Below are 26470 nucleotides of genomic sequence, written 5' to 3' on the forward strand. Positions count from 1 at the left end.
AGATTAAGATATATGTTAAAACATATTGTATCCATGTTGAGTTACATAATGAGTAGCATTGTAGGGTGTGCATCTTTACAGCACAACATTTTATAACAAAGCAGAGTAATTGGCTGCCAGTTTCGGAGGGAAAACTCTTAACAGGGCTGGGTAGGGAGAGGATGTGGGGGCCGTGAAGCCCCTCAAGCATTCTCAGCGATTGCCAACATGATTTAACTAATAGAGGATAAATGTTTAATGTGGGCAGTCAACAAATGAAGACTGGGGGAGGAACGGAGCGGAGCATGCAGTTCGCTGCCTGTGAGACAGAGAGAGGTACAATGCAGTGGACTCAGCTAGTCTGGACTGTGACAAAATCCGTGATAAACACTGTTTATTTCAGTTTCATAACCTAAGGTCATACTACCATTAATATTTAGGCAAAACAATGTTGGTTTATTTACTTTTAATGTGGGATAAAAAGAGCAACATAGTGATCTAAAGACCAATGGCTCCTATTTTTGATAGGCATCACATCATATAATTTTTTTATTAATTTTATTAATATTTTAATTTAGCAAGGAAGCTGATCAAAATTGACAGTAAAGACATGTAATAAACGAGATCTATTTTAAGTAAGTGCTGTTCTTTTGAACGTTCGATTCATCATCAAAGAATCCTGAAAAATATGTATCACTGTTTCCACAAAAATATCAAGCAGCACTTTTTTCAACATTGATAATCATAAGAAATGTTTCTTAAGCAGCAAATCAACATATTAGAATGATTTCTGAAGGATCATGTGACGCTGAAGATGCAAAAAAATTCACCTTTGCATCACATGAATAAATTAAATTTTTTAACATACTTAAATAGAAACCAGTTATTTTAAAACGTAATAATGTTTTACAATATTACAGTTTTTACTGTATTTTTGATCAAATAAATAAAGCAACAACATTTTTAAAAAAATCATTAAAACCCTCAACTAAATATTATTAGAAAATGAGTGTTTATTGTGTTAAATAATCTGTTTTTAACTACACTAAACTATTTTTATTGATTATTTTCGCTATTGAGTACAATACAACTATATTGTCATATTTCATAAGTCATCCTCCATGTTGGATTTTGTTGTTTTACTGAGCTGGGAAATACCACATATTTATTTATTTAATATTTAAACCATTTTTATTGAATTTACAGCTCAATATCATGAGGTATATGTTAGCATATATGTAAAATTATTCATACCGTGATATAAGAAATGGATTGCATACCACACATTGTCTATTAGCTGAGTAGTCCTGCATGACATGAGTTATAATTGTACAGAATGAAGGCTACATGTGCCAAATATTACAGATGCATGACTTCAAATAGCGCAGGCTTATAAATCAATTGCTTAGGAATTTAAATCATTTGAAACCATTAATGTTTAGTAATCAGATGTCATACAGTGAGGCTAATCCTGGATCTAGACTTTAAATGAGTGTCTGTCTGTGTGTGTTAAGAATAGGAGGGTGTGATGAGAGTTGACCACAGGCATGTTTTTTTTGTTTGACTTTATTGTCAAGAAATTCATCTTTAACACTGGCATAAAAAACAGATACATTAGACAGCACTGTACAATCACATAATAAAACACATGGGGCATACATGGTTAAAACAAAACAATCTGTCGTGTCTCTTCAGGTCTGCTGAGTGAACTGACTCATGACAATGAAGGACTGTTGTTGTTCTTAGAGTTTCTCATGGTTCTTGAAATGTCTCCTCCTGCTGGTGGATCTCAATTTCAATAAAGATGATCCAACATCTGGCATTATAGCCTTATTTGATTAAAAGAGTTTTTTCATAGAATTTCTAATTCCAATTTCTTGGAATATTTAATATTTAATATTTTAGGTTATTTTAATATTTTAAGTGTTTTTGTATTTTATTTAGTTTTATTTTTTAAGCCGATTTTATGGTTATTTTATTTATTTTAGGGGATTTTGCATTTAATTTTTTATTTAAGATAATTTTTTTTTTTTTTAACCTAAGGGATATTTGTGAGCATGAGTAGCAGAAAGGGTCACGACATCCCCCACCCCTTCATTAAAGAAACCAATGAGGTCATTTCATGCTCTCAGCCAAGCAAAACACTTGCGCCTGAATGCACAAATTACGCATTTACCGGTATATAAACAGTAATGCACATTTTGTCTCACATTCTTTGCACGCATACTAGCAGAAGACATATGGAAACGATACAAATCTCACGTTAACGAGACCTGATTTTATTCCACTTAAACTAACGGAAAATTGTATAACGTAAAAATTGACACCGAGGCCATTATCCACTTGTCATCTGTGTCTCTCTTTGTTCTTATTGGTGATTCTGCTGTTAAAACTGGAGCGAAGTCATCATAGACTTTTAAAGTGTTATAGAATCCTGATGGTTTCCAGATGTTCTGGTGCTTCCTGTATATTTGTTACGTCTCATTCCATAGTATCCAGATGGGGACAGTTGGAAGTGTTGTTGTGCGAGTTGATGGATCCGACACGTGGCTGCAGCGGTGTGCTGTGGGTGATGGGTAATATGATGTGATGATGTATGACATGGCGTGATGGTGCATCTCTCCTGCACTTTTTGCCCTGTTTTGTATCTTTTTTCACATACACTGTAAAAATGATGTAAACAATGATTACTGGAGTACACTTTACATGGAAATACTATTTAGTATTATTTTAGTTTTATTAATATTTTTAGTTATTGTTTTTATATTATTAGTTTTCATGGCAATTAATTTTAGTTTAATTTTGTCATTTTATTTCATTTCTTTTAAAATATTGCTATTTAGGTTTAATTTATTTTTATTTCAGTTTTACTTTTAGCTAGTTTTTATTTATGTACAGTTAATAATTTTTGTGCTTCTAATTTAACTGCTGTTTCAGTTTATTGCCAAGGCATTATTTCTAATTTTCACTTGGTTTAAGTTTTTCAACATATACATATATATATATATATTATATATGTCTGTGTGTGTATATATGTATATATATATATATATATATATATATATGTGTGTGTGTGTATATATATATACATATATATATGTTTTTTTTATTCAGCTTTATTTCAATCAACAGAAATGTTTTAATAATTTTAGTTTTAGTTAACGATAATAACCCTGCACTATGCAGTCTTCAAAAAGTCACGTTTATTTGTTGCAATTATTTGTGAAATTTACTAGCAATTTTAAGTGAAAATTGTTTCAACGTCATTTTTAAGACCTTTTGACTGCTTTGGTACAATAAAAGACATAAAGAAGAAGAAATTGCATTGAACAATTTGGTGGATTCGAACTTGTATCGCCGATATGAGCGTATGACCACTAAGGCAAGGGTCTAACCTCTTTTACTTCTTATTTAGTGTACCTTATGTTTCTGCCGGCAGGTTCCAAGGCTGCGGTGGAGTTCAGTAACGGGCTCTATGACCTGGGCTCTCCTGTGAGTGTCGGGCCCCTGCAGGTTCTCCAGCTGGCTGAGGAGCTGAGACTGACACTGGAGCTGCAGGTCGGGGACGAGGACCGCAAGTCACTGCGCTCCCAGCTGCCCTGCACCACCGCACAGAGCCTCATGGAGTGGCTGGAGAAAGGATCGGTGAGTTAAAGACTAGAAAATTAATGTGGATTTAATGTTGGAATAGTAATACAAAGTTCTGTCACGAAACTCGAGATGGCACGGGCTGAAAGATCCTTAACTCAGTCTCCCTGCAATCGCATCATTCGCTATTGGGCACAGCTGATTGGTTCCTGCTGTATCAGTAGCCAATGAGCTCACTACTCAGTCTTCAAATACTTGGTCAGCATTTGCTGTAGCAGTCGCAGCGCGCTTTCAGAAACCCTCCAACTTCCCCAGCTCCACCTGTATAGATCTGCTATGGGTAATTCATGTATGCTTTATTGTACAGCAACAGCAGCATGTCTTACTTATTCACAGCAGCGTGTCAGTGTATGTATTGACAGTAGCAAGTCCCGTACTTACTCTGAAGCAGCAACAGCACAGCAGATCTATTCCGCCAAGACCAGTTATTTAAGAACCATGGGCAGTTTTCATACAAGTTGATTTAAGCCTTCGTAAGGGGTAATTCACTTAACAAGTGTCCTTCTAACTCAAGTCAGCTCATTCACCCTAAACTCATGAACAATCATTACATTTGCAGATTTGATGTTTCCTGAGCTTCTCTGCTTAGTCTTGTCATCCTCAAGTTTTTTGGATAGTGGTTTCTACTTTATATAAATATTTACACAAAGTGCAGTGATACAGATGTTTTTCAGATGACAAGTTAACATTTTTCAACATTTGTCATGTTTTAGAGACAAAAACCCTTTTTAATGTAAACGCGGTGACATGATTATAAATGGCAAAAGACCCTGAAAGTGTTAGGACAGTTCAATAGGCAGCTATACTGAGTCTTAAAGGGACAGTTGATCCATGAATGAAAATTCTGTCATTATTTTCTCACCCTTATGTTGCTCTAAACCTGTATGACGTGGAACACATAAGTATCATTTAAAATATATAAATATACACATACAACAGCAGATCATAGTGACCATGATTTTCAATAGCAAAGAAAGTTTTATGAAAGTGGTCCATACAGTGTTATTTTAGTATTTTTTATGTTTATTCATATTTTATTAAATATGTATTGTATTGTATATTATTTTGTTATTTTATTTTTTAAATTTTTTATTAATTTTAATTTTATTTTCAATTTTAGTCATTTTATTATGTGATTTTTAAATATTTCTACGTAGATTTAATTTATTTAAATTTTTGTTTTAGTAATTTTGGTACTTAAGTTTCAACTTGTTTTTTTGTTTTGTTTTTCAATTAGTTGCCAAGTTAAGATTTATAATTTTCACTTCATTTTACATTAAGTTTTCCATCTAATATTTATATTTTATTTCAACTTAATTACTGAAAATGATTTTTTTTTCAAAGCATTAACAAAGAGCTAAAAAACTACAAATAAAACTACAAAATGTAAAGGTTTCCCCCTCATATTACCCGTTTTTGACCAAAATGAATAATTAAATTACACATAGAAATATTATTGATAATAATAATAAAAAAAAAGTAAGATAAATAAGTTGAACATAAATGCACATATTAAAAATAATCATATCCATATAAAAGAAAAAAATATCCTCAAAAATAGCAGTCCATACGGCTCGTGCACTATATTCCTAGTCCTCTGCAGTTATTTGATCACTTTGTGTGAAGAACAAATTTACAAACTCACTGACCCAAACGTGGTGAGCAGTGAGCACAAGTCTTAAAAGCTATTTTATGTTGCTTTTTTTTAAGCGGATCTGTCATTGTATAAAAAAAAAAGAGCTGCTTGAACAATCTTAAAAATGTTCCTTCTGTGTTCCAATGAAAAAATATCAGGCCACAGGGTTGGAACAACATGCATAAATAATGATAATTCTGATCATTTTCATTGTTGAGGGAACGATCCCTTTAAGCGCAAACTTCTGCCTATTACAGGGTCTTTTCTCACGTGTCCCAGAGGCAGTTTCTGGCCCAGCATTTGCGTGCGTATGCGTGTATGTTCCTTGGATGTTTTTAAAAGAGTTCGGATCCCCTCTGAGACATTGATAGGGCTGCGCTTCCTGCCTCTCTCCCTCTCTTCCCTTCATATTCCTCTCTCCACACAGTCATTCTCTCCTTTCTCTTCTCTCACTCTTAAAATCTATTCAGTCACCTTTAACTCGGCTTCATCTCCTTTAGGGTAAGTCTTCAACTGACATCTCTGCTCATGCAACTAGAGTAGTTTGTTGATGTGTAACCTGGCAATGCTTGCATACTTGCTTTCTCAGAATAGAGTTTTTCTTGTTTTGCTGGTATTTGTTATTGGCAAAAACAGTCACAAGATTCATTATACTGTTATTTGTGTATCCCAATGGAAAATGCTGGCACATGATTCTCATCAGTAGCCTGTGGTGATTTTCTTGGTCAAATAACATAGAAAATCTCTATGTAAAGTGCATAAGCAACCTGTTGGCGGAGCTCGGAGATCAGTCAAGGGCCGTGTTTTTGCAGGGATCACATTTGTCAAATTTGCAAGGCCGAAATCCAGTCATTTCAATTAGGAATCCACATTCGCCACGCTTACCAACAGAAAGCTGATTGGTTTGAAAGTGACTGTGCTTCATCAAAGTCCCTTTCAAGGAAAGTCTGTTCACTCGGCTACCATATTTGCAACGCCTCCGGGCAGCTATTTTGGGCAACCAAGACCAAGTCTATCTACTTGAATGGGGAAATCTTAAAATCTGCTTGTCACACTAACATAACATATTTTTAAATCAACAACCAAATCTGACATGAACTGTCCCATAAATGCTGTTTCTTATGGCTCATTTTTGCATTTAAAAAAGCTTATATTTCAGGCTAGAATGCGCATGTGCAGTCCTAAGGGCCGTTACATAGTCAACGCATCGGTACGCATACGCGTCCACAAGGCTACGCGTCGCTACACTTCGGCCGCCATTATGCGTCGATGCGTAGCCAAATGTGTCGTCCTAGTTTTTGATACGCGACGCGCCGATGCACGCAATACTATGCGTTGTTGGCGGGGGCGACATTGCAAGTGTTGTACATTAATTCAAGTATATTATGTTTACAGAAGAAGGTTTGAATACAATGGCGGGCGAAGAGAAAAAATTATGCGAGCTAATGCGCATACATCTCGTCTACAATGTGTGTGTGTGATTTTGGTTGGGTGACAGTTGTAGGTTACAGTTTGACAAAAGCACAATGTTGTGTTTTACATAAATATAAGTAGGCTAAACACTTTGCAGTTTTTAATGATGTCCTGTATGAACAAAATGCACACACACACACATTCCAGCATTGCAATCTTGACATCGGAGCCTGTTAATAAGCTGCGTCCAAAACGCGAATAGAGCATCAAATTCGCGTCTATCGCGTCTAGTTCGACGCTTGAACATTTTGAATCCATTCGCGCGTCCAAAGCGAAAGCGAGCGTTTGAAGCGAAATAGACGTACATTCAGAACATAGGTTCAGAACTATGACTCTACTACCCCCTGTTGCGTGAGCGGTGTATTGCATTTCATGCATCGCCCGTGACGCTTGCGTCTGCTTGCGTCCACTGTTTTGACTATGAAAGGGAGCGCGTCGCTCGCGTTGCTTGCTCACGTTGCTCGCGTTGACTATGTTAACGGCCTTAGGCCAATTCACACTGCGCCGACAGATGCAAGAAACACTTGTTTTGTCGGATCAGTTGGCTCTCGTTTTTGCAGATTGAACATGTTGAATCGACATTTATCGGGTCTTGGAATGTCGGAGGAGTGACGTACTGTAATCCAGTGATTGTCCTCATTGGTTGGTGTCTGTCGTGCAGGGTGAATTGGCCTCTAAGCGCGCGTCTCACAACACTAACTGTTAAAGCCTATATAGAGTGCCAACTGGCAGTTGGCATCCCCATTTTCCATAGGCGTTTGGATTATCGCACAAAAAAAAAAAAAACTCTGTGATCAACAAAGGTTTATGACACTTGCACGTTTTGTCCATCAAGTTAATTTTCAAAGATGTACACAACCTTTATGAATTTCGAAGCCTAAATGCAGTCGCCTGAAGTAAAAAGCTAAAGGTCGGGTATAAACGAACTACACCACGGTCCCACGACTTCAATGTCACCACCACTAAGCTTCCGACAACTCTTTCAGTTTTTATCTAAAAACATTTTACAAGAGCACAACAGTTTATAAGAGCACAATTATAAGCATAACGAGGCTTTAAAAGCGGACTAAGTTTACCTGTTCAGAGTGATGGCGTTTAATGTCCTCGACAGCCTCTGTTGTCCCATTTAGCCACTTGTCAGCAACCGCCTTTTTCAAAACACGTAACAGTGAGTGGGAAAATACTGATGTATTTTATGTCGCAGAATAAAAGTGAAAGTGTCTTGAGCTTGTGTTCACACCAGAGACCTTATTTCAACCATTTAACCAAAATCCCATTCACAAAACCCATTGACTTTGGGACGATGGAACCGGAAGTGCTAAAATGCTAACTCGTTTTTGCGTTTTGGCCTACAAAGTGATGTCATACCTGCACCACTCTATTGGTCGGCAGCTGCAGTGACTTTACCAATCGGCATTTGGCTCTTTTATTCAGGAGGGACTTATTCCGCCATATTGCGTGTTGCACTTTCTCCCATTCATAAGTAATATAAGTGCACCGTTTTTTAATATCTAAAGTCTTTGGCTTCATACATCGCTACAGTATTGATGATAGACAATGGACCTTTTTGCCTACAACATTCTTTCCTTAAAGTTCAAGTATAGTCAAATGCATAGCCTTTCAAAGTATACTCATAGTGCTTGACATATACACACTAGAAAGATTCATGCTTGTCCACTGTCTGCGCTATTTTTCTCCAAATGTTAAAACGTAAGTGATAAAAAAATTTCTTTGTAGTAATTTAAACTAGAGTTATGAATATCTCTTGATCTCCTCAGACAAACTCGTCAACATGGGTTTCTATGGTCGTTTCCATCTAGTTTGTTTTCCTTGTTCTTCGTTTATCCGCCAGTGTTGCCACCTTGTGGCCAAACGAATTAGTGCAAAAAAAAAATATCAAAGCGCACAAGCGAGTTGGAAAAATCTGACTGGGTGTTCGTTGAGTTTGTGGATACTGTGCTGATGATGAAATTCACATCAAGCACACAGTAGTACACATGCCCTAGCGTAAATGTCAAATCTGAAGTGTACTTTGGGCTTTAGTCCATGGGGTCCTTCTACAACACAACAGTCCTCTGAACTGTGTCTCTAAGTGGGATCAAGTACACATGCTCCCCAATTACAGCTGGTAAAAACAGTGCAGGAAATGCGATCAAGTCCTGATAGCGAGACGTTCGCATTAGAGGGACCGCATTACGCTTTGTTCTTACACGCCGTATCTGGCCCGTGTTTACATGCACATGAGGAATGTGTGGCAGCTGCAGAAAAGAGATAAGAGAGGTCGTTCTTCTCATAACCTGATCTGAGACCTGTCTGAGCCGCCGTAGGTAAAGCGTGTCTGTTTGATAGTATTAAAATATGTCTACTCTTGTTTATGTATGCATGCGCACATGTGTCTGGTGTGTCTCCAGCTCCGCAGCTGTCAGGATCAGAGACTTTGCCAGGTGCAGCTGAACTCGCAAAGCTCTGGATAAGTTGCGTGTTACTCTAATAAAGACCAAATCGTCTCTGCTTGATCTCAGGGTGGAACTTCTAATAATTCTTGATAGCTGACATAATCACAGCCTCCCTCCCTCAAGAATATGTAGTTGTTTTTGTCTTCAAAATTCACCGTAAAACAATGCAAAATACAGTGTTTATCCGCGCAAAATGGCCAAAGTGTCATTTGTTGACTCCAGCTGTATTCATTTAATGTTTTTGACCAGAGTCCCATGCGGTGACTGTATCCCCACTCTTACACAACACCCCATGACGCAAACAGGAAACGCTCAGAGGCGATACTAGAAGAAGGTTTAATGGCCATCACTATGCCCATACTAAATGTTTCAGCATTTTGTATTATTGTTTGTTCTTATTTGATAGAGTTGTGACTTTTTGATAGTTTTGACTTATGTGGATAGTTAACCATTTACTCACCCTTATGTCGTTCCAAACCTGTATGAATGTGTGGAACACAAAAAAGTGAATGTTTAAAGAATATCATGACTGTCAAGTTCCAAAACGACTAAAATATAATAACAGAGAAATGCTCTATATGACTTGTGCACTATATTTTCAGCTTTGTGTCAAGCAGGCTCAAATGTAACTCTTTACTACTACAGAAAAGTCTTTCCTAGCTCTTCATGGCACATTTATAAGAGAGGTAATATTTGATTTTTAATGAATCAGTCGAACCATTTTCCTAAATCTGCCTGATTGATTCATTCATGAATTGGTCTGAATCTTGACTACAGCTCACTAGAGCGGGACATTTTAGTGAATAATGACTTAAAATTCAGTCTTTTGCTCACACAAAGCTATCATATGACTTAAGAAAGCTTGGAATATAGTGTGTTAGCCTTGCCATATAGACCAATTCACTGTAAAAAATAAACAAAATCCAGTTATAAAAAAAAAAAAAAAGGCAGCTGTTTCAAGTATTGCAGTTTGGCGTATTGATGCCTGCATACTTTACAGCTTATAACCATATATTTCTATATAATGATATAATGACACTAAAATAATGCATTAAACATTACATTCTAACATATTGTAACAAAATAAACACCCACATTTACAAATACAATTAATATATCAAAGCTGAGATGAATATTTCTTTGATATAAAATATAGTCATATATGTCACACTGTGACTTCTGAAAATGTAATTTTACTGTTGTTCACTATAAATTATACCATAGTTCAGTTTTACTTGTAAAGACCATAAATTTGACAGTTTTTCACCTTATATTGTACCGTACATTTTTACACTTTTTTACTGTGTACTTTTACAATGCTTTTTGTAGTTTTAAAACTTCGCTCTCCATTTATCGTAATTGTATCGAAAGAGCAACCAGCACATTTATAAAATTGTCTTCTGTTTTTGGTGCCTCATACATTACTTCACTTTGGACAATGGACATTTTTTTTGCTAAATGACATTTTGCTAATGTGACAACACCTTAAATGATGACAGAACTTTCCTTTTTTAGCTCTTTAAGAAAGTTAATTATATAATAGTTTATAGCGGTGTACATATGGGCATGTTAAGCTAAAGGCCTGACAAGATCACAAGGTTATGTTGTTATCTAGTACTAAACAGCCTAGTTTGTGCTTGCCATTCCCTTCAGTCTTTGCCTCAGCTGTGTTTGTCTATGAAGGAGACAACTGGACAGCAGGGTTGCTTGTAAAGTTAAAAAGACACAGAAATGGATGGATGTCTTCCACAGGAAACAGGGTCTCTTTGGGTTGTAGCCTTGAGTAAAAACAGATGGGAGATCACTGGAAGGCAGTGTGCCTTTAAATGCCCCCCCAACCCTCTCTCTCTCTCTCGCTGTGTTTCTTGTGCTTAAACAGAGACACTGGCTTGTTTCGGTTCAGACTTCCATTGGACTTAATTAAAGCCACTGTCTCACAGAGAAAAGAAAAAGGCTGAAAGAAAGGGAGGGAAAGATTACAAATATGTAGACTTTCATATGTGAACAAGAAAGTTGGTGTGTTGTAGTATGTAAGATCAGGGAGTGGAAGTTGTGGATTGATGTTTTGCATCTGACACACACACACACACACACACACATACTGAACTTCTAAGTGTCTGGCTGGACATCAGACGCAGGGGGTCTCGGGCAGACGTCTGGCATTAGAAATGAGGTTTGTGCAGTTGCTTCAGCATGTTAGGAACTCTTGTCTTCAGCAGCCAATATAAGGAGGAGGAGGAGGAGGAGGCGACGACTCTGTAAAACAGGCGCACAGATTCACTGAAACCCAAAGCTCAGATCTCAGCCTGCCGCTGCAGTCGCTCACTTACTATAACGGGTCGAGATGGGCCTTCAGCATGGAAGAGAAAATTGACTTTTATAAGCATTTCACTTGGCTTAAAAAGGTAGGTTGAAATGTCTGCTTTTCTACTGCAAGTTATAATTTTTTTCGGATATTTCCATTCAGCTTTTCTTTTTTACTGTTTTCTTTTTGGGCAGGATATACTATGAAAGGGATCATGCACAGTCAAGAGGTCATTATTGCAATATATATATATATATATATATTTATATTGAAATATTGATTTGAGTTTTAATATTTGATAATCTTACCTGTATATTATCTTAAAACTTCCACTAAGAAAAAAATAGTCCATTAAAATGTACAAAACAATAAACAAGACCAACACAATGACAATATCACAGTAATATTAGTGATTTTAAAGGTGATTTTCACAACAATCGCTAAGTGCGATACAAGATGAACAAAGTTATTTTAGTATCATTGAGATACTAGTTTTTATTAATATTTATTCATTTTTATATTAAAAATGTTACTTTGGAAACTAGATTAAATAAAATATGTTTAATTAATTTTTAATATTTAATTTTATTTCAGTTAAAGTTTATTTTAGTTTTAGTTAACAATTATATCCCTAATATCTCTATTTTATCCCTGGCAGAAGTTGCATTTGTATGATACGAGGTCTCTGTTGCACTTGCACTTTGTCTTGGATGAGCATGACTGATATAGAGTGGTTGGATTTGTGTAGAACCGTTTGTTGTTGTTCAAAACGTCAGGCTGCTTTGTGCTGGTGTGGATGTGTGCCGGGAGCTTGTGATTTCCAATAGTACAAAAGCGCTTTTTATCCTGTCCAGCTTCAATGATTCTGAGCTCATGCCCTTGAACACAAACAAAAATGCATTCACTGACACAACACTTGATTCTTAGTGGTCGTAAATTCATGCAGTAAAATTCAGTTTAAAGGTGAAGGTATGAACACCAGCATGCACACCTGTTCTTGAAGTGCAAGAGGCCTTGAAACGCTTGCTTGCCATGGTTGATGTGGTTTACAAGGTATTGCGGTAAGCCAGGTATGTGTAACATTGCAGGAAAGCACACAATGTAAAACTTAACCAACCATTACATTTCAAAGTAAGAAAGAAATTACAGTAATTATCCCCCACGAGAAAAAAAATGCCGGTTTAGAAGAGGAATGGAGTGCATTACACTATTACAGGGAGGGGGTGTATCGTAAAACTCTCAATAATTGTCATACATTCTTGGACAGTGGAGTAATAATGATCACTGTAGTCTCTTTTTGAGCTCCTCTGAAGTCATTTCAGGCCTTTACAGTTCTGTTAACAGGCAGTGGGACGCGAAAACAGGGAAATTCCGGAGCTTTTGGGTTGTCTTGCTTATAAACATCCCACTGGTGAGGTAATAAATTGAATCAGTGCTCTAGAGAGCATCATGAATCTCTCTGTGTGTGAACTCAGCTCTAAAGGTTAAATTAACTGTAGATCATTCGTGTTGTGGACTTCTTAAAAAAAATTAGGCAAAGTTGCTTTCTCTGGGTTTGGGTTTTTTAGTTACAGTACCAGTCAAAAGTTTGGAAACGTTACTATTTTTAATGTTTTTGAAAGAAGTCTCTTATGCTCATCAAGCCTGCAGTTAAAAAAAAAAAAAACAGTAATATTATGAAATATTATTACAATTTAAAATAATGGTTCTCTTTTTTAATATACTTTAAAATGTAATTTATTTTTGTGATGCAAAGCTGAATTTTCATCAGCAAGTACTCCAGTCTTTGGTGTCTTATGATCCTTCAGAAATCATTCTAATATGCTGATTTATGATCAATGTTGGAAACAGTTGTGCTGCTTAATATTTTTTTTATAACCTGAGATACTTTTTTCAGGATTATTTGATGAATAAAAAGTTTAAAAGAACTGTATTTATTTAGAATAGAAATCTTTTGTAACAATATACACTACCGTTCAAAAGTTTGGGAACAATAACTATATTTTTTTAAAGAAATTAGTACTTTAATTCAACAAGGATGCGTTAAATTGATAAAAGGTGATGGTAACGATTTATATTGTTAGAAATGTTTTTATTTTGAATAAATGCTGTTTTTATGAATAAATGCTGTTAACGTTTTACTCATCAATGAATCCTGAAAAAAGTATTCCAAAAAAATATATTAAACAGCACAACTGTTTCCATCATTGATAATAACTGAGTATCAAATTATCATATTAGAATGATTTCTGAAGGATCATAAGACACCAAAGACTGGAGTACTTGCTGATGAAAATTCAGCTTTGCATCACAAAAATAAATTACATTTTAAAATATATTAAAAAAGAGAACCATTATTTTAAATTGTAATAATATTTCATAATATTACTGTTTTTTTTTTTTTTTTACTGCAGGCTTGATGAGCATAAGAGACTTCTTTCAAAAACATTAAAAATAGTAATGTTTCCAAACTTTTGACTGGTACTATAAATGTAAATTCTTGTTAATTTTTAATGGTTACGGTTATGGTTTCCAGGTTTAAAGCTAAAGTGTGATTTATGAGCGACTAGTGCCACTGAACGGCAACAGTCGGGTTATGGAAGTAAAATCCCCTTAATTTTCTCCATAGAATTCCAATGACCATAGAATTCCAGACCAATGACCAACAAGGTTGTTAATTGATGGTATATGCTTTTGTTGAAACCATCAGCCTACATTATTTCAACTTATTTTTAAAATAATTGTTTAACAGTGACATTCTTGGTGAAAAACGACATTATCCATAATTCTGCAGAGAATCTCCACCAATCAGAGAATCGCGATAGACAAATGACACCAAAAGAACTCTAGTGCCCGCCCCCATGAAGCACTGCGAATTACTTCATTGGTAGTCTCCCTACGCTCTCAAACAACTAAATATATACATAATCAACATTTTTAAATGATTTATTTAAATATATATATCCATTGTTTTTTTCATTCAATTATATCATTTGCAATTCTTCACAGGATTGCAGTTCTTTCCTTCAATGAAGCCATTAAGTATACAGTCTTGTACCTTTTTCTTTTTGTCTGATTTTCAAATACTTTTTTGCTTTAATCAAAGTATGTAATGTTGTGAATCACCTTGTAGTTGGTTGGTTTGGTTCATGGCTTATAACTCTATTTTGAAGACTATAAAAATTCTTCCTGAAACACGGCCGATGAAAGAGTGGAAGGACACTGTTGCGCTCTATTGAACAAACAAACTCAAGCCACATGTTTATAGTTTGTAGTTTTAAGAAAAATGAACCTTTGAATGCCTTAGAGTTTCCGTTATAGTTTCTGCACGTTAAGCTGTGATAAGACAAAGTATAGGTTTGGAGGTTGTCAGCCGAGTACTAGCTGGATAGCTAATGTTGACCTGGTTAGGACTGGTACTTTATGCCACCTTTGCTAAGCTAGTTCGGATCTGCTTAAGCTGGTTAACGGAACACAGGTTAAACCGTTTGACCAGCTTGAACACCTCAATCTTTTTTCTTTTTTTAAATCAGAAAATGGTGTGAAAGAAATTGAAAGATTTGTTGGAATAAAGGCAAGTCAAGTCTATAATATAACTGTTTTATGAATTGAAATACCGTTCAATTGGCTTTTTATCACAATAATATGTTCATATTTACTCGCTTCAAGTATGAAAGATTCTATGGTTTAAATCATTGCATAAATAATAATTATACTGTTTAAGTTAGGGTAGAGTGGGGGAAAACGCCCCCCCCTGGGGTAAAACGCCCCCCACCTGTTTTTCCCAAAATAACCACTAAAAGTAGTCAATATACATTTTTACTGTTGCTATGCACTACGTTGATAACGGGGATATACAAATCTCTATGGAGAAGCTGACACCAGTGACATATTTGAAGAGAAGAGGATTACATGGTAAATGCTATAATTTTCAGATATTAGTAAACAAGTGTTTAAGAGAATATTGTTCTGCAGGATATCGCAGTGATGTATGATAGATGAATAGTGAAGTCTGTAGTTTGAGATCATATGTTATTTATAAGGAATATAATTATATTTAAAAAATTAAACTTTTTTTTTAAAAGTCATAGCTTGTGGGGTAAAACGCCCCCTACGCTGAGGGGTAAAACGCCCCCCTGGGGGCATAGTTTCTCTCTATCATAATTACTATAATAAAATATTTATGTCTATCAAATCCTTTGTTTTACACTTAATGCAGTATAACTAGGTGGTAAAATCTAAATATTTGAACAAAACATAAAAAAATTACCTCAAGTGAACATTAACTAGCTAGCTTGCTAGCACAGTTAGCTCACTGATGGAAGGTAGTTAATTTTGGCTATTTTGGACATTGCTGAAATAAATATTAATATATATATATGTTTATACATTACTTGCCTTTTACTTTTAGAGATTAAAAACTATTTTCTGTTAATTTTGCTGTTGATCTATGAAGCAAACTGGTTTGTAAGAAAGGGGGCATTTTACCCCACCGCTGGGGCAAACCGCCCCCTTTGTACAAAAATATTTTCAGTCAAAATGCTAATTAATTATGAAGGCTGAGCAATTTTAATATTTGGTGAATACCTCCTGCCATAGTCACTCAAAACCGGGATGGCAATTCTAGTCACATTTATGTTTTGTTTCACTGTAATGTCACATTTTCCTTAAGGGGGGCGTTTTCCCCCACTCTACCCTACTTTTTAGCTCTTCATGAGCAATATCACACTTGTATCGTATTCGGCCGTAGGTAATCACAGCATGCTGATATACAGCCATATCGCACGGCAACGAGTGTGATATTACATTTATACAACAGTTCGACGGCACACGTGAGTAAATAAATAAGAAACAACAACGGGGTGTTTTTAAAACCCCTCTTTTGTGCAGAACTACTTTCTTCCGCCACGGATTCAGATCTCAAGTTGACAGTTGAGCACACAAGCCTCCGTTACTAATTCTAAAACGTAACTTTAGAACTAGTAACGAAGGAACGCTGAGTCGCTTCATTGATGCTTTTTGTAGAGTAGGCTACAGTATTATGGTATTATGAAGGAGATCGACTAAACGAGTGTATTGCCTGCATCTGATATAGCATTCATTCTTCAGGTCGATGTCCATAATATTAGGCCTATATCCAAAACATCAGTTTGAATGTCCGCTGAGGAAAGCGATATGTTCGTCTTTAGCCCTATTCGGACAGGATTAACTTTACAAGGGTAGATGGAGTAATGTAATTTTACCACAGGACGTCTGTAATGTTAATGGCCAATTCGCACGGGATAAGATATCTCAGTAAAACTAGCAGAAGTGGGAGGAGTAACTCAATTTGCGCATCGCCGTCAACCTCCTGTTGTCATGTGTGTATTACGTTGCTTCCTGAATCCTGATATCACGATATCATATATATTTATATATATAAAAAAGTTATGTCCGGTCGAACGATGTATTAATTAACTTCAGATTGGATTGTGTTGGTAACAGGCACTAACCTAACGCTAAAAGATGTTTTGTGCCTCTAACAAGTGCTTTCGATCTTCTTTCTGATCTGAATGGTATGTTGAAAACACTTGAGTTTTGCCACAGACTTGTCCCAGCGTCTAGAACGCAACTGAATGCTTTTTCAATACTTGAAAAAACGTGGAAAACTACTTTTAAACACGAAATGACTAAATATTTACGTACGTATTTACAGCGGGTCTATTCGCACGGGTTTAGTAACGTTATTACCTGAGGTAATTTTTCCGGACCTTTTTACTGAAGGTAAAAGTCGCCGTAAACTTTACTGACATTGTCCGTAATGATTACTGAGATCAGATGGCACATTCGGACGGGACTAAAATCACAGAGAAGCTCTGGTAATTATTACTTTACCCCACCTCTCCATGTTAAACTAGTCCAGTCCGAATAGGGCTTATGTCCTTCCCATGACGGCGCTAAAACAACTTGTTCCCGCTCACCCATAAAGACAATCTTTATCACCATCTAATGGCGTAATAATGTATCTTTCACTGAAGTCCATTTCACGATTCTTTACCAAATACTGCATATTATTTATATAGAATAATATTTATTGAACGACAATTTTTAAATTAACAACAGTAGCCATTATAAAAAACAATAAGGAATAAACACAAGCAAACAATTCATTCAAGCAGCACTTTAGTACAGGATTCAAGTGAAATATAGTTATGAAACTTAATTTTTCCCTTAACCAAAACCGATTTGCTCTGGAACAACAAGTAATAGATTAATTACACGAAAGATCGCCCGTTTGATATACCACAAATGAAGTATAGACTATCTCATGTTTAACCACTGTCTACATTAAGGGCTGCGGCAAATTCCTGAAGGACTGGCCGAGATGACGCTGTGCACATGAGCGCTGAACGGGCGCTGACGGCCTGGAGTTCGCATTTGCGAAAGCGTCTCAACATATCGTAAAATAGGCACTATGATTATATATTAGTCACATATTTTACTCTCCTAAAAAACTCTTGAAACTACATTTTGTGACAACTAGAGTAGTATTTATTAAAGATGTGGTGGATTTGCTCGACCGTCATGACAGTCGCCGCAAGCGGAGTGATACAAACGGTGAAACGGACTGCACAAATGTCGCACGGCTGGAAAAGGCTCTCAGCCAATCAGATTCGAGAACCAGAAAGAACCTTTGTATAAACATAAATATCAAATGATATCACATAAAACTCTTATCTTCTTTCTACCTGTTTCCCAAGATATTAATTGAACGTTCGGTTTGAATTTGCTGCGAACTGCAATTACTATGCAGTGAAAGCCTCATGTGTGAAGACTGAGCACTGCCTTTAGCTAGGCTTAACCCTGTTACTCCGCCAGGCAGCCGGCCCTGTAAACCCTGAGTAGACAGCTTTATTGTGCCGCTCAGAAGGAATTGACAGCCCTGGACACAGCAGAAGCTTTTAAAAGAGAGAGATTATCTGTGTGGCAAGTGCTAGCTTAGCGCTGACAAGTGACAGTGTCCTATCTTGCATGCTGTGTATTTATTTACTGGCATGTTTTCTGCTGATATAGTCTGAAGACTGGACAGAAGATTTATTTAATCTTTTTTTTTTTTTCAGTTTATGAGAATTTGTTAAGCTAAATTGGTATCATCCATCCATCCATAACAACCCTGGGGCACATCAACATGTTTCTTTTTCCATTTTAATTGTGACCATTAAACTTTATGCAAAAGTCCTCATTCATTTGCAATGAGCTCCTTTATTGCGTTTGAATTGAAGGGACGTCAAACCTGTCAGTTCATTTTTGGCGCCAACATGTCATTTAACACCTTTACAACTCTCAGATGTATTTGGCTCACTTGTATACTACTCTTTGTTGAAGAAGTTTATTCTGTCATAAGCGGTGAGCAATTCATTCTCAAAAAACTGGATAAGCAGGTTAGCTCCTCCTCTTGCACACCTCTCTGTTGACTTTCAGTTTCTGTGTGTGCGTGTGTGGTTCAGGTTTTGCTTTTTGAGCTGAATGTCCCCACAAAGCAAGTATAACTTGAAACAACCTATACATTAAGGGGACATTTGGGAGGCCCTCATGAGAAAAAAACAGCCACTTAAAGTGATAAAATTACATCTCTGGTGTAAAAATACATATGCACGTGTGTGTCTCCACAGGTCAACCTCCAGTCCTCGAGCAACAATGAGACCTATCAAGAACGGCTGGCGAGATTAGAAGGGGACAAAGAGTCTCTGGTTCTACAGGTGAGATATTTCACTAAGGCCTCCAAGGCATTTCAGCATAATAGTCACAATGTCAACACAGTGAGAAGACAACTAGCCAACATGCTTGTAAAACCTCACAGGGTCAAACCAGGGGACTGTGGTGTCTCTGTGAACGAACAGACATGTGACACTGCCGCGCTCCAGCCCAGGGTGACACAACTCCCTGTCTAATACACAATGGGTTGGTCATTGATCACATAGCTATGGGACAATCTGGTGAAAGGTTAGAGGGTTGGTGTTACTCAACATGCTACTAAGTCACGATGGTAGCCACCACAGAGTGAGTTTAGCCATTATCAGCTCAAACCTGTTCTTTATGGTAATGTTTACACTAAACTAGCAAGCTTGTGTTCAGTTAACAGACTATTCAAAAGCAGAAAAAGTCAAATTACTTAGAAAATACAAGCAAACCTCTCCTCAGAATGATTTGATCATCCATTCCAAGCAATGTTTTGAAACCACCACAGAGCCACAAGTCAACCTATAAATAACTTTTAGTTGTCTCTGCACATTAAAGTGGGGTAGAAGAATATATTTTTCCATTATAAAATGACACACTTCACCTTTAAGAAGTTAGGTTGTCTAACTCTGCAACAAGTGTCAAAAGTTGTCAATCTCTATATGCCCGCCCTTCTTGCTCTCTGATTGGTGGATTGTCTTGAGCTCTAAAACACTGATGAACATGATTGGCTCCAAATGCCCTCAAGGTGTTGTTCTTCTCCTTTTACCTGTCCTGCTGGTTGGCAGTCCTTCAGTTGGAGTTGAACAAAAGGACACTTTCAAAACAATTGAAACTTAAGCAGGCTCACATGTTAGCATGGCTGTGCGTCGAGGCTAAGCAATGGTCGTTTTTAACCCAGATGTACACATTTGAAGGATTACATTCCTCTGCTGTTTAGACTTTGGAGTTCCCTGTGTGTTGCAATCGTCATTAGCATACCTGTAGGAGGGGCCGACAGAGAAACACTGGCCAGGTTTCAAGGTTAGCCTGAGTGAACGTTGTCTGCTGTTTGTTGGTTTTAGGTGAGTGTCCTCACTGACCAGGTTGAAGCCCAAGGAGAAAAGATCAGAGATTTGGAAAGTTCCCTGGAAGAACACCACCACAAACTCATTTCCACTGAGGAAATGCTCCAGCAGGTAAGACTACACACTTTCTGTCATTTATCAGGCTTTACGTTCAGCTTTAAGCTGAAATCAGAGAAATATAAGGAAGGGAATCTTGAATCTTCTACCTCCTGGTTTTGCTTGACAAGCTGTTTTGGAGTGTTGAGTTTTTACCACCTGGAATTTGAGCAATTAGTGGTTTTGCAACAGTTTCAGTTGTAATTGTATAGACCTGACTCAGATTAAATGGTCAGACTTTCAGTGTGTTTGATTTATGCATGTGGTTTACTCAGTCCTGGCATAATGACACCTTCAGACCTTCCTTCCACTCCGTACAGTGTGATTTACATGTTTTACTGTTTGCTGTATGATTAGCTGGCTTAAACCGTTGGGTTTCTAATCATACTTGTTTAGGCACTGTGTTTAGTAGCTGTTTGCTGGCAACTGTTCCTTTGATTTGTGTAATATAATTTCCATAGTACTGTTTTTGAAACGGCTATGTTCCTTTAGCATTGCCAAGTGGAACCACAAAAATAAACGCTTATTTGTGAGTTTCCGGTGTAGGATTTTATGCAAATTTTTAAATCTGACAGAGCTGATTTGAGTCATTGTTACAATGTTTACAAAAGGTTAAATGATTAATGTGTGCAGTTTCTTTGCACTTCAGACACTTTTTTTACTTGGAATTCTGCCTGTAAATTATTTATTAATTTATTAAATATTTTAAGTTATTATAAATATTTACATTATAATGTAATAATAATAATATAATTTTTTGTAGCTATTGTTGTTTTGATGCATAAAGAAAAATTTAATAAATTAAGAAATGTTATCATCTTAACATATTTTGAATGACAACCAGTTTAATGTTATATTAGTGAGAATTGCCCTCTTTCCCTGGGATCACGTTAAGGTTTCCATAACAGGAATGCTTTGCTAACAATCATATCAAGATGGAATGTCAGAGATGGAGAGATAAAGACATCCCTCATGTTTTTCTTGCTTGATAGTGCAAGTAAACTCACAGCTTAGACATGACCGTTTTCTTTAATACCATAATTCTTTGTTGGCTTCTTGGTTCAATTTGAAGTTGAGATATACAGAATTAGTAATGTTCTTCCCAACTGTGTGTATATACGTATAGAGATGTTTTTTTTAGTTTATTTGTTGTTATTATAGATAGTTTAGGCTAGGGTTTCCCCAACGGAGCCTTGTGAAGGACTTTTTTTTTTTTTTATGTTTTTTTTTATTATTTATTAAAATGTGTAATATTTAAAAAATAAATGCAAAAAGAAAAAAAACATGAGGGCTTAAATTAAATAAACATTACTTGGAAGTATATTTTAAATAATTATATATATAGTAGATAGATAGTAGGAGACAGGGATTCAACTGACAACCCCTTGGTTGAGACAGCTTAGACTATTCCAGTGGTCCTTGACATACTTTTAAGGGAGCCTAAAGATGAACAATAATTTTTGAAAAACTTGAAAAACGTGGATAAATGAGTTAATTTTTTTTAAGGCGTAAAAAAGTCATGTAAATTAATAAAATCGTGTAACTCCGTGGACGTTTTTTAACATTTTATGAATATAGATTTTTGAAATTGTGAGTAAGAAAAAAAAAAAAGTTGTAAATCAAAAGCAACTGGAAAAGTCGAAACAAAGGCCATATTGTATATTGTTGTGGACAGTGAGGGGCCTCGGAGTCAAAAGGTTTGAATAATGGAAAAATAGCATGCGATTAGTCCTATATCACACACATTTTTTAAACTTTTAAGACTTTTAAGTTTTTGTCTGCTGAAAGTGTTTTTTTCCCAGCGTTTCGTCAGCTAAACAATCAGTACAGTATGTTGCAAACAACAGTACAATCCATTGAATGCACTGTATTCAATCCCTCACAGTCTTGTTGTCATTTCTGTCAAAAAGTAAATATGGCACTACCCTGACTAAGGTCTATTGCATGATAGAGTGTGTTGCTGGTGGGTAATTGTGACTCATGTCCACTGTATTTCACAGAACTAAGAGATAATCAGTATACCAGGGACGTTTGTGTTGCATTCAGTGGTTTTCGTCCATCATCACTTTGCTTGGGACTCGCTTGCCATTCACACTTCTATTAGATTAAACTAATTAAGAGAATGTGGATTTCAGAAATATAGATTTCGAGACATGAGCACACCATCTGTGGTCTATTGTAACTGTCCGAGCTTTCTGATAGGTAGAATGACATGAAATGTTGTATTCTGCTTCATAAACTAGAAAGGAGAAGTTGTACTGAGTCTGTGAAAGAGGAAGTTTGAGTGTTTAAGGGTAATTCTGGTTAAAGTATGAGGCACAACTTTTGGGGATTTGGCCAAATTATTTAATAAACAAACATTGGTGGACCATTTTTACATATATGAATATTGTAATCATTCTGTATATATTGTAATCATTCTGTATAGTACCATGAGATTTCCATCTGATACCATCATTGTATCTCCACAATACTTTTTTATGAGGGCTATTATGCACATATTTTGTGACCTTTTTGGCTTTTTAAAACACTGGTTAGCAAAGGTTCTCAGAGCCCTGCTGAATTTAGCCCGTAGTATCAGGAATGCTGAGAAACGAAGTTTCCCTCTTTTGGCCCTCCTGACTTTCTCACATACAGGCACCAGAGAGGGTGAGGAAGTAAAAATAGCGTTCATTGCTTGAGTATATTTAGCGGCGCTTAGCTTTGACCCAAGCGTTTCTGTGAAAGAACTTGGCCAGTGGAGCAGCGAGGAGCCGACTGTGTGCCGTGGGATTGTTACTGTATACAGTACAACTGTGTGGGTGTGTTTGTGTGTTACCATGTGTTCGCTAACGTGTGTGCGTGTGCTCTAGGAGCTCTTCAGCCGGACCTCACTGGAGACGCAGAAACTGGAACTGGTGGATGAAGTTTCCTATCTGAAACTCAAGCTTGTCGGCATGGAGGAGGAACACAACCACATAGATGAAGAGAACAAACATCATAAAGCCGAGGTACTGTATCAGACTGTCAGCTCATACAGGGCAACGGGTTCATCCATTATAGGATGTTACTTGAATAATATCATATTAACGTTGTTCTTTAAACTACGGTTTATTCCTATAGTTGTTTGCTTCCTCTATTTTTATGGTCTGTCTTGTAGGGATGTCACAATATATTGTATGCAGTGATTTCACAATTCTCAATATCAGTTTTATTATTAAAGCAAAAACTAATGGACTCTCAGTATCATATTTATTATTATTATAGTATTTATTAATATTTAGATTTAGCACTCATTTTTATATTTTATATTTATATTTGTACATTTATTTTAATTTGTTGTTTTGTACTTTTTAATGTTATTAAATGCATGTCATTTTTATTAGCTTTTTTTAGCTTAAATTTGAGGTTTTAGTTTGAGAAATTTTTGTATTTCAACTTAAACTGTTTTCAGTTAGTTGGCAAGGAAGGCATTTTTAAGTTTTTATATAATAATTATATTTTGTTTTACTTCATCTTATAGTATGAATGTTAAAAACTGAATATTGTTATAAGTTGTGTGGTGTGTATTTTATAAATATACACACACACACACACACACACACACACACACACGCATATATATTCATTTGTGAGTCAACATTTAAACAAGTGAAATTCTGGTTTAGATGTCCTGATTGAGAGATTGTTATATTCGTCTTTTTCATTGTGCCTGTGCCTTTGTTGTCCACCTGTTGGCTCTAATTCAATTGATTTAATACTTTTAGAAATATATTAATTGAAAAGTGTGTTGTTCGATAGAAGAGAATCTGATTTCAGGCATGATATTGTGGTTACGAAGAGCTCCATCTTGAAATACAAGAACAGTAAACATGCTCAAAATATGAGCTGATATTTAATCTGATGTTTCCATATGGCACATGGAAACATAACTAGAGGACAGGGAAGTCATGGTGGCATGTTTATGTTGTAGTGTGTGTATATGTGGATCCTGTAGATTTATCACCTCTTAACACCTAATTACTTATAGGACTCCCAGAGTTACACACTGTGTATAGACAACAGACTAAACAGAGACTTAGAAAAACACTTTAAAAGAGCATTTGTCCTGAGCTTTTATTTTTCTTGAACAGACTAAATCTCTGGCTTGCTGACTAAAAATTGGAAGGTTCCTTTTTCAAAGCATTTTCCCATGGACAGCCATAGGAAAACATGGAAAATTACGATTGTGACTTCCAAGCCTGGAAGAATCATGGAAATGAATAGAAACTTAAAGTCATGGGAACTTTCATAGTTGAATATACATTTGTCTTGGTATCCTCATCTCAAGATATTTAGCTCTTTATGAGTGCTAAGTCATTGGTCATTAGAAAAACTGGCTTTTCTTTTTCTCAATTAGTATGTGAACATTTTCCTGGTGTTATATTTCAGGTAGGTACAGTATACCAAGGACTCAGAGAGACAAAAAAAATGGGAAGGATTGTGAGCCCATAGATGCCTCTTTGTTATGTCTTCATCAATCGTTTGAGCCGGGCTATCACACAGATTCAGCCTTTCCACACTGACAGTGTGCTTACAGAAACATGATTTAACGATATGTACACACATGCACAGACAATTACACATACACACTCAAAACCTATGTCCCACAAATGCTCCCGGTGCCAAAAAGGCAATGCGCTGACAAAGGAAGATGTTAATCGTTAGAGACACAAAAGCATGCGGTGGGCCTAAATGGGAGACAGTGACAGGCAGTTTGATGAACGTGAAATGACAGACGCCAGAAGTGCTCAGTGCTTGTCTTGATGAGAATTCAGCACACACATGGTTTTTAACACGTATCTGCAATGGGTGTCATTCACCTTTAGAAATGAAATGAAATGCAAAGAAAAGGCTACTAATGGCCACTCACTGAAATGCATGTAGTATTTCCAGTTTATATGGCACCATACGAACATTTTACATGTAATATTTATACGTTTTGAAATTGGGATGTATAAACCTGCAACACTTGTGGCAAAAGTTAACAAAACATGAAAAATATGCAAAAAATTGTGTTCGTTGTTTCAATGTTTTGGAAATTTCTATGTTTTTTGGGTAATGACTCAATCTTGCAAACCATTCTTTTGTACATCTTTTTTTTTTAAGCGTCATCTCACACTCTTAGTGTTGGGGTAACTGAGCTCTCCTTGCATTTGTTGCATCAACAAACACTGGCCTCAAGGGTGACAGCTGCAAGGCTCCATTCAACGGGACGGAATGGCTGAAATTCACTTTGAACATACCACAGTCACAAACACTTTCACCACAGACATCTCCCCCACTCACAAACCTTTAGCATGGAGCTAAATATAGGCGTGGAACGTGTGCCTTATCATCAGCTTTAGCATCAATGGGAAATATCATATGAAACTTCCTCTGGCAGGCTGCATTTAGACTGACTGTTCACAAGTGAAAAACAAACCGAACATTAAAACGCTCGTTGCTAAAGTCAGATCTCGTAATCAGTGCAGAGCACTGTTGTACATCTCAGTTTTGATTAAGTATTACAGATTTACTCCCCATGTTGTCTCAAAAACAATTTGAATCACAAGCATCTGCATTTTATCCTATGAAATACAGTAGCTTGGTCCCCAGAAAAGCTTGCCCTCATATAAACCCTTCTGTAAAATTAGTAGGTCAGTAACTTAGTTACTCCGGCAAAGAGAAGGTTCCATCATCACCTTTACTATTTATACAAAAGGGCATTGTTTCAAGCATAAAACATAAAAAGTAAATATAATGCTGGCAAGTGGCAACATGGAAGGGTGTTCACGTTTTTGTATTTTTATGTTCCATGGGTTCAGTCAGTGGGGAAATATTTGGTCATGCTTTAAGTATTTTTTATTTTTTTAATGCCTTTAATGTAAAGACTATAGATTTAGGTTTAAAATAAAAAATAAAATAAAAATTACCATTTTCATATCACAGTGCTATTAAATACATTGCTTGAGGTGTGATGGAAATAACACTTTAAGTTTAGTTTCAGAAAAATAAAACGACACGTTTATTGTGGTGTAAATGTATATACACTGTAGGACTTCGTTAGTGGACTAATTAAATAAGTGGCAGT

General features: G+C 36.2%; 1 protein-coding gene across 21 annotated transcripts in view; it reads left to right on the top strand.

The window, feature by feature from the left end:
- Nucleotides 1-26470, top strand: part of ppfibp2b (PPFIA binding protein 2b) — a 58654-nt gene that overhangs the window by 12831 nt on the left and 19353 nt on the right. For 20 of the 21 annotated variants that reach the window (XM_084396624.1, XM_084396621.1, XM_084396627.1 and 17 more), the window contains exons 3-6: nt 3419-3624; nt 19150-19236; nt 20281-20394; nt 23232-23369. In XM_084396624.1, the coding sequence (XP_084252750.1) occupies nt 3419-3624; nt 19150-19236; nt 20281-20394; nt 23232-23369 (545 nt within the window). Of the gene's footprint in view, nt 1-3418; nt 3625-11449; nt 11598-19149; nt 19237-20280; nt 20395-23231; nt 23370-26470 lie in introns of those variants that run through there. The other variant, XM_084396628.1, reaches the window with a different exon arrangement.

The sequence above is a fragment of the Rutilus rutilus genome, assembly GCF_951802725.1.
Source record: "Rutilus rutilus genome assembly, chromosome: 23".
NCBI classification, from domain to species: Eukaryota; Metazoa; Chordata; class Actinopteri; order Cypriniformes; family Leuciscidae; genus Rutilus; species Rutilus rutilus.